Source organism: Alligator sinensis, unplaced genomic scaffold (genome assembly GCF_000455745.1).
Source record: "Alligator sinensis unplaced genomic scaffold, ASM45574v1 scaffold871_1, whole genome shotgun sequence".
Taxonomy (NCBI): Eukaryota; Metazoa; Chordata; order Crocodylia; family Alligatoridae; genus Alligator; species Alligator sinensis.
Window position 1 is genome coordinate 649,838 of NW_005842746.1, and position 13,993 is coordinate 663,830.

The window sequence follows — 13,993 nt, forward strand, 5'->3', positions numbered from 1 at the left end:
TCAACTTCTTTACTCTTTTTTTGGTTCAAAAAAAAAAAAAAAAAAAGAGGAAAAACTAGGACACACACCCTCATCTAATTTATACAATAGGGTTTCTCCCCCTTACTTCAGCTGTTTGGAGACCAGTTTAGAAATTTTTCAAAAGGCGTACAAAAGCTTTAGTACCTCCACTTCTACTGTTCACAATTTACAGCTCTCTGGAAAATATCTAAGACAAACACTGACCAACATGCTAACTTGATGGTTCAAGCAACGTTCCATAGTCAAGAGAAAAAAATAAAATATTTTAGCCAGGGAACTGACATGCTGTGCATTGCAACACTTTAAACAGGTATTTCCTGCTTGATGTGTGGGAATACATGGATTTCTTTGAAAACATGCAACAATGTTTTATTTTCACAAATAGTGGGCGGGTCTACACATACAATTAGAGCACCTAAATAAATTCCAGTGCAGTTTGCACCAGAATATATTGCTCCTAGGTGCCGCATCATCACGTGGGATCAACACAGCATGTTGACCTGGGGTGGAGCAGCCCTGGCTGGCAGAGGGCTCCAGGCGTTACCCTGCCAGCCTGGGACTGCTCTGACACAACTCAATATGCTGCGGGAGAGCTGGCTGGGACACGAGGTGCTTCAGTGTGGGGCTAGCCAGCAGGCAGCCCTGCACTAAAGAACCCTCATGCCCCAGCCAACCCGGTCAGCATCTACATGTGCATTGTGGGACAGTAAATAACTCCACCATAGTATAGTACTTGTATCTGGCAGTACTATCCTATGGCAGTATTAATTACTTTACTCTGTCCTAATAGCACCACGCAAGTAGATGTTGATGTTTTACTGTGGAGCTAATTAGGAAACCCTGCAGTGTCTCATGTAGATGCACCTACCAAAGAATTAATTTTCACCTTTGAGTGCTCAAATATTTAGCAAACAACATGGATTTCAAAATTGACATTTTTCATTGCAATAGTCAACAACGGGGGCAGATCAAAGGGGATGCAGTGGCATGACCACCCCCTTCCATTGCTAACCCTTCACCACCTTTCTGGCCATATTGCAGAAGCAGCAGCCAGGGACTTTTTAAGTCCTGAACAACGTAAGAATTCCATCACCCGCCCCATCCTTCTCCTCCATGCACAAAGACACATCCCCCTCTCCTCCCATTCCCCAATGTCCAATTGCTGCTGCCAGTGTCCCCTGTCCCAAGGGCAAAGGGAGCTCCTGTCTTGTATCAGCCAAGCTGCATAGGAGTTGGGTGCAGCCCAGGATGGCAGAAGCAGGCATGTGGGGTCTCCCTCCCCATGCCTGTTCTCTGACTGGTGGGGAATATCCAGGGGAACCAAACAAAAATGGGGAACCCACCTGCCCACTGCTACCATCCCAGGCTGAACCCAGCCCCCATTCTGCCTGGCTGGAGCTGCGAGACATTGGTGGCACTTAAGTCACCTCTCACTAAGCTGTAGAATAGTGTCATTTATGCTACCATGCTGTTGATAATCCCCGTGACAAAATGACTTTATTATAGTATATCTCTGACATAGTCTAACCTACTTTAAACCCATTTCTCTACTGTTTATTATACCTTGACACAATGAAAGGACAGTTGGAAATCAAATTTGCAACACAAGAAAACAATGGAATAGTCCTTTATTTTTTCCTAGAGTCTATTTACTACAGCTGCACCGTTCCAAAGCCAGCTCTGTGAAGGCAGATTGTACTGGCTGCATTGTAAAAGGAGCATGTACTTTATTTTTTGTGTTTAAGTTCAGCCACGATTCTGATAAAGCATGAAGTAGTACCAGGCCAGCTTAACATGGCATAAACTAAAGTTTTGGACAGTTACATACTTAAAAAGGCTTGCATTTAATAATTACATATAAAAATAAGTGCAATAAGCAATGCCTTCAGAAGCAAAACAGGAGATCATAATCAACTATAAGAAATGTATTTAGGAATCTTTAAGGAGGAAGGCAATTGCCACTTGGCTTGGCTTGCATGAAGTTGTATATGGACAGCTTAAACCGAAGTCATATTGCTGAAAAAACAAAATGTCTTCAACTTTTCCTTTAGATACTAAAATACAGTACATTTTATTTTCATAACTCATACAGGGCATTAAAATGTTATACAGAAGTTTTATGATAAAAGAAGAAAAGTTTTAAAGTAAAGAATTAAAAGTGAAGTTAATTCAGTTTTTCAAAAGGACATGTTTTAAACAGGGCAACACAAAAATCATTCCCTCCCCAACTTTGGCAAGTACCTGGGGGGTGGAGGCAGATAAGAATGTAAAGGCTGAGCTGGTAAAAGCAATGCCATAGAAGTAAGATGAAGCAAACACATGGAGAGCTCTGAAACACATTTGGATCTAGCTCTGCCTCTCCTTACTCTTGTACCCATCAGGCAATAAGAATCTTTGACCTCCATGGAAGTTAAGGGAGCTTAGGGTACGTTGAAACTCATAATGCTGTTCTGCACAAATAGCTTGGGCATCCCAGGCACTGAATATATAAGCACAGCATGCTGCCCAGACAAATATTCCCTGCATCTCATGAGAGCTAGTTAGCCCAGGTGAAATGCCTTGTTACTGTAGATGTACTGCCTCTGGTTTTAGTTCACTCAGCACTAGCTGAGGTGAGGTGCATGGCACTGCATTGCTGTACAGATATAGCCTTAGTGACTCATAGAAAACACGCAGGTTACAAGATGAGAGCTCAAGTAAATCTGCTGGCACACATTCACTTACTGTGTGATTAGCCTGTTAATTATGCCATAAACAGTAACCCTCCTAGGTAGGGTTTGTAATCATGTGACAAGAACAGGAAAACAGCCAAAAAAATATACCAGAAAAAGCTGATTTTGTTGTTGGTTTCCATCGTGCCTTAAACTGAATGTGTGGCAGATAGCCTTGCCATATAGCCCAATGGTGGCTGTAGGGCAGGGCTTGGTGGACAGCTCTTCCATGTTGGCAGGCTGAGAGCCCTGAGGTGTAGCCCCATGGCTATCTATAACCCAGCAGATTTGACTGTATCAAACCACAGTGCCCAGGGTGCTGTAGAACAAGGCACTTGACACTTCCCAGCCATGGGGACCCTGGGACTGGGGAAGAGGTCCCTGATCCCAGGGTTTTTGTATACCAGAACCTTTAAAAATTGCGTACAGCCAGAGAATGGAGACACCACAGTCATGGATCCTGGAGCTCCAGCACGCCGGGACCTTAAAAAAAACCTTATAAACAGCTGGGTTGCACACAAATTTTCTGACATTGGTGTACAGGGCTCTGGGTCCTGAGGCTGGTCCCAACTATCAGCTGCCCCAGGACTGTGCCAGTTCATGCCAGGCTGCAGACTACCAGCTTTCAATGTGATCCAGGGCTCCCCTGCACTGACATATAGAAATGGAATGAGTGGGATCTGATCTAATCACAAAATTGCACATCCTGCCATACACATGTGCATGCATCATGCCATTAAATAAACATGTGCTAGGGCCTAAGAGAGCACTACAACTTAAGAAACAGTTAGGGAAGATGATAAAAAGTAGGGACAAGAAGTCACCCAGGGAGGTGGAAACAGAATGTATTAGATGCAGGTAACGGCGAATACTGACAGTATTCAAGTGGAAAAAAGGTTAGACTGACACATGAAGGAAATGAAAAGCAGAGAAGTAACCACACTAAGATGGTTCTGTAGAACTTTTTGCTTCGGGAGAAGACAGAAACACACAAGGAGAATAAGATCATAGAAAGGAGATAAACAGGACAATTTATTTCCCTCTAAAGCATGCAGTAGTGGGTGTGGTTCCATGAGATACTACTGTGCAGTGGTTACTACACATTTATTTAGTACTTGCAGAATCAATTACTAAATAAATGTGCAGTAACCATGGTTACTACGCAGTAGTGCCAGCAAATGCCTTTTAAGTGATACTACTGTGCAGTAACCTAATAATACTGCACAGTAGTGTATCAGCACTGTTGGTGCTGTGACACACTACTAGTGTACTATTATTCACCTACTGCACAGTTAGCGTCTTATATAGACACGCCCAGTGAACAGTTAATGTGACAGCTCACGCTAATATTTCATTCTAACTCCAATAAGTTTAATAAAAATCAATGCCCTGGGGCATGATTTGGTTTAACCAATTTTTAGTGGCTCAATACAAAGTAAAATTACTTCCATCCACTGTACTAACCAGCAGTTTCAACAGAAGTTGAAAAGGTTAAAGGAGAGTTGGGTTTTGATTCTGAGTCACTGAAGCACAGTACAAGCCCTGTTATCTAGCACGCATGCAGCGTGGTGGGGTGCCAGATATCTAGAAAGTCTGGTTACCTGAGGCTGGCTGTTTTCCGCCGGATGTGGAGCAGGGGGGAAAGAGGGTAGCGGCAGCCAGATCTGGAGCAGCGCAGGGTGGACATTTCAGCCAGATGCAGAGCAGCAGCAGCGCAGGGTGGTAGGTGGCAGCGGCAGCCACCGCATGCAAGCTTCCCCCCGTCTCCCCACATCCAGCCAGTTGGCCGTAATTAATAGAGCATTCCGGTTAGTAAAATGCCGGATAACAGGGCTTTTACTGTAAGTAGAAACTTTGTAATGCCTTCAGTGGGAGATGGACCACATTCATTACCTAGCTCTATTTATTAAAAGCACTCGTGATGAGGACTATGTACGTTTGTTTTTTCCAAGTAACTGACATGAATTCTCTACAACACCAATTTATACATAATATAAATTGGTCCCATTGTTAACCAACTAAAACATTGCGTGTTTTGGCAAATCTGGAGGTTCAAATCTACAGACTAGAAGTTCCTGCTTTTTTTGGTACTAAATATGCATACTTACTAATTACAATAAATTATGAAATGCATGGTAATGCAATGCAATAATGTTATTTAATTGACTATTTTGCATCTAGGAGGCGAGGTAAGTCATTCTCTCATCCATGGCAATGTTACAAACCACATCATTCAAAACTATATGCACAAATCAGTTTTAAAACTGTGAACAACAATGGAATTAAAATAAATACTATGCATTACATGAAGGTCTTGTGCACTAATGCTACATATGCTTTGAGCACACATATACATTGGTAAAATGTAATCTGGGCTAAAACACAATGATTAGGAACCTCCCTAAATTGTGGCAGAAATTCATGGCGCAGCAGCGCCTTTAATCTTGCTCTTTTCACATGCTACTCCCCACCCCCACAAATGCTGAATGGCCGAGAGGCAATTAATGCTGTGGTTTTTCCCTCTTGGTCACTCAGCAGCCACAATGAGGTGAGGGGCTTGTGGCAAAAAAAAAAAAAAAAAAAAAAAAAAAAAAAAAAAAATTAAAGGTAAGGTTAAAGGCACTGCTGCACTGTGAACTTCTGCCACAATTTAGATAGGTCGCTAGCAGTGATATTTCAGAATAAATTTGTTTGTTAACATTTTGCCCTGGCAACTCAGTTACCCTGATTAGACATGTATTCCTAGAAAAGAAGACATTTATGCAACTCCAATATTATTAGGAAAAAGAAGATATCTAAATGCATTTCAGTGTTTTGCTTATCCTATTAAATGAGTTTATACAGGTGACAAAAACGAGTGTAAGGTTCATATTAAGTGCAACAAGTTAATTTTAATTCCAATTTCTTCTTTTCATTCACTCAAAACTTACAGGAATGAAAAAAACTACTGAAATAATGTAATTTAAAGGGATTTTTCTTCTTTTGCAACCTTAGCTCAGAAAACTTGGATCTGGATTTCGTTTTTACAAACGTGAACAAGAATTGTGTACAATAAAAATCCCTAACCAAATTAAAAGAACTCAAAAAGTAAAAACAATGCATTTGCCCAAATATTTGAAACTAGCTATACCAGAGCTTAAATATGATCGTTCCAACAATATAATGATAACTCTAAAAAAATATGATCAGCTGCAATACTTTTGTTGCAGTATATATAATACTGGAATGTTTGATCAGGTCACTTTTTAACATTTTCTTTTACAGTTCTGATAAGACAGCAGGAGACTAAGACCGAATACATTAGAATGCAAATTTTCAGAAACATGTGCAAGCATGTGTATGACTAATTTGTGTGTGCAAATGGCTAGTTACATGCAATTGGTAATCTAAGCACAAATTAGGACTCTGATCCAGCAAACACATGACTACTTTATGCAAGTAGTTCCATTCTGTGCACCATGCATAAATTTTTGCAGGATTGCAGATCTAGGTATGTAATTGCTCATATTTTTGTGAAAATTTAGACCTGCTTGATGTAAAAGGAAAGCTCTGTTTCATTCTTTATTCCTCTTCTTGAGTCCATACAAATGAATGTTTTTGTACATGTGAAAAATAATAATGGGGCAATAGAATTATCAAATTAAAGGAAGTTTGATTATAAAACAGAATTTGGTGCATAAGAGTGCAAAAAATATGTATTTATTAAACACTGTGTAAATTAAAACAGCAAATGATTTTTTAAAGTACTCCAGGACTAACACCTTATAGAGCAATTTTGTCCAAAAAAGTGAATATAAAAACCAAGTTTGTAATGCAAACACTAACAACCTTATACAAGCAAGGTGCTAGCAGGCACTGCTATTCTATATTATTCACAGAGTAATTAGAACCAAATTCTGATCCTACTTGAAATTAATATTTATGTAAATTTGATCAGAATCTAGCTCCAGATGTAAGCCAACTTGACATCATATTTAGAAGTCAAAAACAACAGAAACCCCTTTTCTGTATAAATATAGATCATAAATAAAATACATATAGATAACAAAATATTCATTACAACAGCAGCTCAATGGTCTATTATAGAAGCAAGCACTAAAATAATACCTTGTTAGACAGAATACTTAAGCTGTTTCATTTGATTGCACAGTAAATCTAAACAGTGCTACAAGAGCCATTTAATAACGCGATACACTTCCTCAATGATTTAAGCGTGTCATAAAATCTGTATATCTTTAGCAATGAAAGTCAGTAGAAATTTTTTGATGCAAAAAGGAATAAATAAATAAAAATTGTTAAATATCCAATGTTTGGTACAAATGCTTCATATTAAGATAAGTTACTTTTTATATATTTGTTTAGAAAAATACACTAGATATTTCTACTTTCATTGGCTAAAAATAAGGACCAGATAATTTATAACCTTGTGGTTTTAAAGGCAGGAAATATTAATTACCATCAAGCTGATATAACAACCCACTAGCATGCTTATGCCACAGTCCTTTTATTAGGTAAAATTCCCATTCCAGTGGAACTATGGAGTACACAAGGACTACGAGATCAGGTCCCAGGTTTGTACAAACAACCAATTGGTCCATGGCACAAGTTACATTTTCTGCCCAAAATCTGAAACCTTTTTTCCAAGGTTTCTAATCACAGGCTTACTTAAGATGTCAATCAGACCTTCACACTTTTTAAAAGAGCTAAATTTACAAATGAAGATGTTTTTCTGTTAAACCATCATTTGTTCAAAAAACAAAACAAAAAAAAAACCACAAAAAAAGAGCAACCACACATTCAAACTGTGAAGTATTAGGAAAATACTCTTGCAAATAAACGATATAAAGATAAAATACACTTTGAAGTTAGTTTTTACATTTATCTATAAAGTGCAGAGAAATCCTTCTAAAAGGGAAAGAACTACTTCCTATAACAATAATATAATTACAGCAGCTTTTGCATAGCATTACTTAAAGAAAGTTGAATACTTCAGTTTCTTCAGGAAGAAGAGAATGCAAGAGTCTCTTCCAGTTCAGATTTTTTCATGGACACAGATTTGTTTTCTTCAGGAATGGTTGACACTGCCAAATCCCCATTGAGTGTACTTCTTGAACAGTGAGCAGATCCTATTGAGATATTGATTAGTATTTAAACTGTGACTGAAACAGCTCTGTTCAAACTGTTAGGCACTCTATTTGCTAACGTTTCATATACAACCTAATATATATTTTATCCTACGGGATGCAATATTTGCATATTGTCCATGGAGTCTCCTGAATGATTTTAGTTAATAAGGTATAGGGTAATGGATAAAGAACATTAAAGCTAGTGTAAACTCCAAGAAATCATACCACGTAATGCACAACCACTGTAAGAAATTGGTCTATGTTGTGGCCAGACAAAGTCAATATATGAAGCATGTATTAAGTATGGTGTGGCAATTTATCTTTTGTTAAAAGATTTTTCATTAACAAAATAGAAGCAGGATATGATCATTCCATGAAGACTTGATATTATTGGTATTATCTTGTTGGGGAAGAGGAGGAACTGAATCAAATGCTGAAAGATGGAGACTTTACACTGGAAAGCATGGATCTCTTTTACTTAACATGATGAAACAACTATAATGGTGCAGGTGAGATAGAAAAAGGAGTTCTCCAATAGAGAACAGAAGTAGACTGATGTTGCTCAAGGCAGCAAGATTGAGCCTGACCTAGCTATTCTGAAAGAATCCAGACTGGGTTATCCAGGGAAGCAGAAGCAGATGAGGGTCACCTAGAGTGGAATTAATTTCCGTGTCAAAAGATATGTACAGTATTGGGTGCTTCAGGAGGTTTTCAGCAATGCAGAGGCTTTCTGCTGATCCAGTACACAGAGAGAAGTTAAACTTCAAGAAAGGAGCTGCAGTATTCTTGGGCTAAGCCAGGACTAAAGGAAAAAGTAGAAGCCTTTTTTTTTTAGAGAAGTCCAAATGGAGTCAATCTGGGAGTTCTAAGGGAAAATCCATGAATGGACCTTACTTACCTCTGCGTATGGACTCAATGGTACTATGTTACAGAGAAGCATTATGTTTAGAATACAATAACACGTTATTATTTTGATTTGCTATTAGCTATGCCACATGGTTTCAGAAAAATGGTCTTCTGTGCAAGAGGTGGGTAGATCATTAGCACAAACTGTTTTTTTTCAATATACCAGTTCATATTTTAAGTGGCAAATCAGCCACTAGGTAAACCAAATATTATCTTTGATATAGCATGCAGGATTCCTACATGCAATTCTTTTGGCCAATAAAGATTGCATGCTTAGATATACTCCTTTTTGGGGAAAAAGTAGTACATTCTGCAATATAAGTACTGTTACAAGTTGTACAGAAGCTGGCACTGCAAAACTGTGCTTCTCTAACAATTTACTTTTTTATGATTCAATTATAAAACAGAATTTGGTGCACAAACAATGAGAGCACAAAAACCTAAATATTAATTAAACAACTTACTTTCTGTATCTTCAAGGGGAATATCATTATAGAATTCTGTATCAGAGTATGTTCTTCTGCGTCTTTGTGATAGCCGGTGAACTGAAGAAACTGGTTCTTTTACCGAGTGACTACTCCTGCAACTTAAATAGGATCCATTAGTTCTACAAACTTGAAAACAAAAATATTATTGGGTCTATCCACTTTTAATTTAAAATAAAGGTCTATAATATGTATGTTCTACTAAACCTATATGAAAAAGGTAACTTCCATTTTGCTCTATACTCTTGAAAGTAAACTGAATGACCAGAACATTAACTGTTAGCTTGCACAGATTTTCAAGTGTGAAGACTATGGTAAGACTATGTTCTTACATTTAAAAAAAAGGAAAAAAAAAGAAAAACCTCAATTATTCAAAAGAATGAGTGTCAAATGTTTTTCATGACTCAGGAAATTGTACAAATTCTTGTAATTTCAAGAACAGAAATCTATCCCTGTGAAAACAACAGGATTACCTTTTTTTGCATAAAGTTACTTGCATTTATAGGGGTTTACAGTAAGTACACTAGATCATGGTTCTCAACCTTCTTTGTACCAGGAGCCATTTGTAAACTTCAATGGCCAATCCTGACCCAGTGCACTTCACTCTCGACCCGATGCCCCATCACCCCCAGGCCCCAGCCCCGCAGTGTGTGGGATAGAGGGTGGATGCATGGGGCAGGGTTGGGGGGGGTGGCGCACGGAGGACCCCCAAACAGCCTCTTGAAGGCTGGAACTCTGACAGCCTGCAAGGTAAAAGCTGCAGCTTCCCATATTTTTCTCCTTTAAAGTAAAATCCTTTTTTAAAGTTTGTTGATCCATTTTTTAAGTTTGCTCAAAACCCTTTCAAATATTCTTGCAACCCACTTTTGGGTCACAACCCACAGGTTGAGAAACGCTGCTCTAGATCAAGGGTCAGCAACTTACAGTCCGAAGAGTGATTTTTGTATTCTGCTCAAGAAGCTGGGAATTTCATGGTATTTCAGCAGCATGAGACTTTGCCCATGTGGTGGTCACTGGATAGCAGAGAGAAGCAACAGTTGTTAGGCAATGGGATGAAGTAGCAGGGCTGGACAGCCTGCCTTAGACCAAATTGGTCTATTTCTACTTGCTGCTCCGGAAACATTGCTGACCCCTGGTCTACATAACAATGTCATTATACATCATAAAACTTGTTTAATCAACTTAGAGAAGTTATGATAGCATCACTTGAACAAATAATCATTTCAAATTTTGTTATTTAGGAATTTGCCATAAAGCATATATCCTCTACACATCAACTGTAAAGCATATTTCAAATGCTGTAAGGATAACTGGACTGACCTAATAAGAAAATTATTTCACATTCTGAAAGCACATTTAATGGCAATTTGCATTCTTACCTGTCTGAACTGCAAGTACCAGGGTGGCTAATGGAACGTTTCATCTAAAAGGTGAAAGAAATAAGCTGTAAACTATTTCTCAGAAATATGCTTATACACATTCACTTAAACTTTGGAGGTGAGAGTGAAGGGTTGAATGATGTTATTTTAATTTAAAAATTAACTATCCAAAGTTCACTAATCTTAGTTAGGTATTTGAAATAGTAGAAAACACTTTGCACTGATGACAGTCCACCCTGATTAAAAAAAATTAGTTTACTACTCAAAAATATTATCTGGAATGTATATAGTCCATTCTGTTTTGCCTCAAAAATTATGCAAATATCTATTAGTTCATTGCTAGACTCCACTGGAAACTCAAAACATTCTTAAAGGGTGCCAGTTTAGAGTCAAAATTATACTCTAGGATTAATCCAAGAACCAAAATTCTGCCACTTGTATGTACAGAAGGACCCTGCTATTTCAGCCTGAAGGATATATACATGCCCAATAAACTGGCCCCAAATTTGAGCTGCACTGAGTAAGTCAGGGGACAGAGAGGATATAAACCAGACCCAAAGAAATGAAAGGTAAAAATGAGGTGGGCGAGGTGGGGAAGAAAAATGGGCCCTTGATCAGACTACTTATTAGATTCCACATGAGTAAAGGTTTAAAATAATCTCCACATACTACAACCTGCACAAAAGAAATAAATACATCAAGGAGTTTTTTTTCCCCTGTGTGTTGAAATTTACACATCATTTGACAAATCTGTTTTGGTTAATTAGGGGTATCTCTGTTTAAGCAACTATTAGATTTCTCAAACGATGCAAGAATTACTCCAAATAAAGAGAATTTGGTCTCAAAACAATGCTCTCTCTTGACAGGAGGTGAAGTGAGCATTAAAAGGTCCAAAGCTTTAGGATACTAGTGGTATATGGTCCAGGATAATTAAAGCAAAGCATCGACACTACATGCAAAGTATTAAGCACTGATCCAGTAGTTACACGTGATTAGCAATGCCATGTTCCACATGATACTTAATCAGTACATGCTTTATATTTAGAACTATCAGCTTCAATGGAGCCAGAACTGCCAATAGCCTTTTAGAATAAAAGAATAAACCCAATAAAAATATGCTTTAAACATTTACTAAGTTATAAAAAATGTATAGACCATTTGAACAGGTGAAGGTGACACAGGAGAAACTAAAGGATCAGGATGAGGCAGTTGAAACATCTCTGGCTTAAACTTGGAATTTGCTATCTTCACACATTCTTCAAGTGTTGTAATAAACGTATTACATGTAGCACTGAGTAAGGAAGAAGCTTCGTTCATGTTCTGAAAACCAATTAAAGGGACAAGCATCAGCAAAAATTTTAAAAAAGAAAAAAAGACAAATACCAAAAACATTACTTGAGAACCAAGTTGTAGTGGTGTTCAAGTGCTGTAGCTGTGATGGTCCAGAAAATGAACAAGGCAAGGGTTTTTATTGTAATATATCTTTTTACTGAACAAAGCTATAAAGTTGTAAGAAGTTTTACAAGTTTTCAGGCACACACATCTGAAGAAAGGCAAAGCATGCTCCAAACCTTGTCAAACTTCTCTCCCAACGGTGCAATTGGTCCAAATAAAGATATCACAAAAGACCCTGTTTTTAGATTTTCAAATTACTTGTCCAGAGCTCTCTCCAATGTGCAAATTGGTTTACAATACTTTTCACTGGAAACGTAAGTCAACCTTATTGAAAACTGAACTCTTAAGCAGGTCATATTTGTTTCTAGGTAAATAAATACACCAGGGCAAGCATTTTCTTTCGGAGGTTTAGCATCATGTAGCAAAAACACTGCAGTGTTGTTCATGCTTCCCAAAGTGAAAGCAATGATCTGCCAGAAGTGTAGGACACCTGTAGCTCCTTCCACAGTGATAGGTTATAAGTAAATTAAAGCAAAGCTGCACAAGACCCATCGCCTCTCCTAGTGCAGGGACTCTTTAGATAAAATTTGCTTTTTCTGTAAGCAGGCACAGCGCTGTAAGACTGAATTTGGTTCTATAAGTAGAATATCCCCCGCACCCCTCAATGTGCTGGTAAAGGAGCAATAGAATCTAATGCGTGATCTACACAATCATGCCTCCTGCCATGTCACACAGCCCTTAACTCTGATGCAGAGGAAGCTTGGGATCACAATCCAAGGCTTCCCACACAAGCCCCCACACCTCAGGAGGCGCAGAGCAGGGGCAAAGTTCTTCCCACTGCTGTGAGCCGCACAGCTGCAGGGCTCCCAGAGGGAACACTGCTGCAGCTGCAAGCCCTACAGCTCAGGAGACCCACAGCAGTTGGGACATTCTTCCTGCTGCCCTGCGGCAAGCCCTGCAACCAAGGAGTCTCACAGGAGGGGCAGCATACTGCCTGCTGCAAGCCCCACAGCTGACAAGGCTTCACATTGTCAGCTGTGGGGCTGTGGCCGAGAGCCCCTCAATGAATGGGGTTGCCAGCTACAGACCTGGCCACATGTTCAATTAATGGTATGATTAGAACAAACTTATGCAATATTTTTTGTGGAATAACTTTGTAGCTTATTGCTTGTTTTATCACCCCAATAACTGGTTGTGTAGTTGGGTTACAATTTAAAGAATGATTAAGTGGTTAGTCAAGCCTTAAGTGTAACATGTAGAAGGGACCTTATAGGAGCAAATAGATTTCTCAGTTTTTTTCTGTTTTGTTTGCTTTGTTTAAGTGGATGACTCACAAAACAACCCTCCCCCCCAAAAATACCCACCATATGTGCTTGTTAATGTACATGCTAATTAAATTAATCTGTATTTTACATACATAGCATCTGTTAATGGTGTGCTGTACTGCGATGTACCTAAACTTAATATATTGACATCTGAGTATAAATAATATTTAAAACAATTAGGAAACTGACCTTTGGTCCTCCCCATCACAACATTAATGTGCTTGTAAAGTACACAGTGTTAACAAGAATCTAAGACAAGTTAAATAATCTAATGCCTTAGGATCATTTTAGAAATGGGATACCTCAATGCTGGGAGAGGAGCAAGTCTCATCCTGATGCACAAATTCTTGTATTGTATGAACTTGACGCATTAAGAGATCACAGTAGAGGCGAAGTTCAGACATTTTGGTTTTAAGAGATTCATTGGTTTCACTAATTTCTACAAAAAAAAATTCAATATATTGACTACAGTATAAAACCAATCTGAACATTATTAGATTTCCCCCCTCTCCAAAAAAGCCAAGCAGAGATTCCTTTTGAGGTTCCTAAATAAAAGTAAAAACTAGTTTTACAAGTAAAATTAAAATTGAGGTGGGACTATAACCCACAGATAAGAGGTGAAAAGCTTTCTTAATTACAATGCAA

General features: G+C 38.4%; 1 protein-coding gene across 7 annotated transcripts in view; it reads right to left on the minus strand.

Annotated features, from left to right (window-relative positions):
- Window positions 1-1,632: 1,632 nt before the first annotated feature.
- Window positions 1,633-13,993, minus strand: part of PLEKHA3 (pleckstrin homology domain containing A3) — a 32,307-nt gene continuing 19,946 nt past the window's right edge. For 4 of the 7 annotated variants that reach the window (XM_025216544.1, XM_006034533.3, XM_025216545.1 and 1 more), the window contains 5 exons: window positions 13,651-13,787; window positions 11,784-11,948; window positions 10,629-10,672; window positions 9,229-9,350; window positions 1,633-7,858 (listed from right to left, as the gene is read on the minus strand). In XM_025216544.1, the coding sequence (XP_025072329.1) occupies window positions 7,731-7,858; window positions 9,229-9,350; window positions 10,629-10,672; window positions 11,784-11,948; window positions 13,651-13,787 (596 nt within the window). In that variant the 3' untranslated portion in view covers window positions 1,633-7,730. The remainder of the gene's footprint in view (window positions 7,859-9,228; window positions 9,351-10,628; window positions 10,673-11,783; window positions 11,949-13,650; window positions 13,788-13,993) is intronic. The other 3 variants (XM_006034534.3, XM_025216547.1, XM_006034535.3) reach the window with 3 other exon arrangements.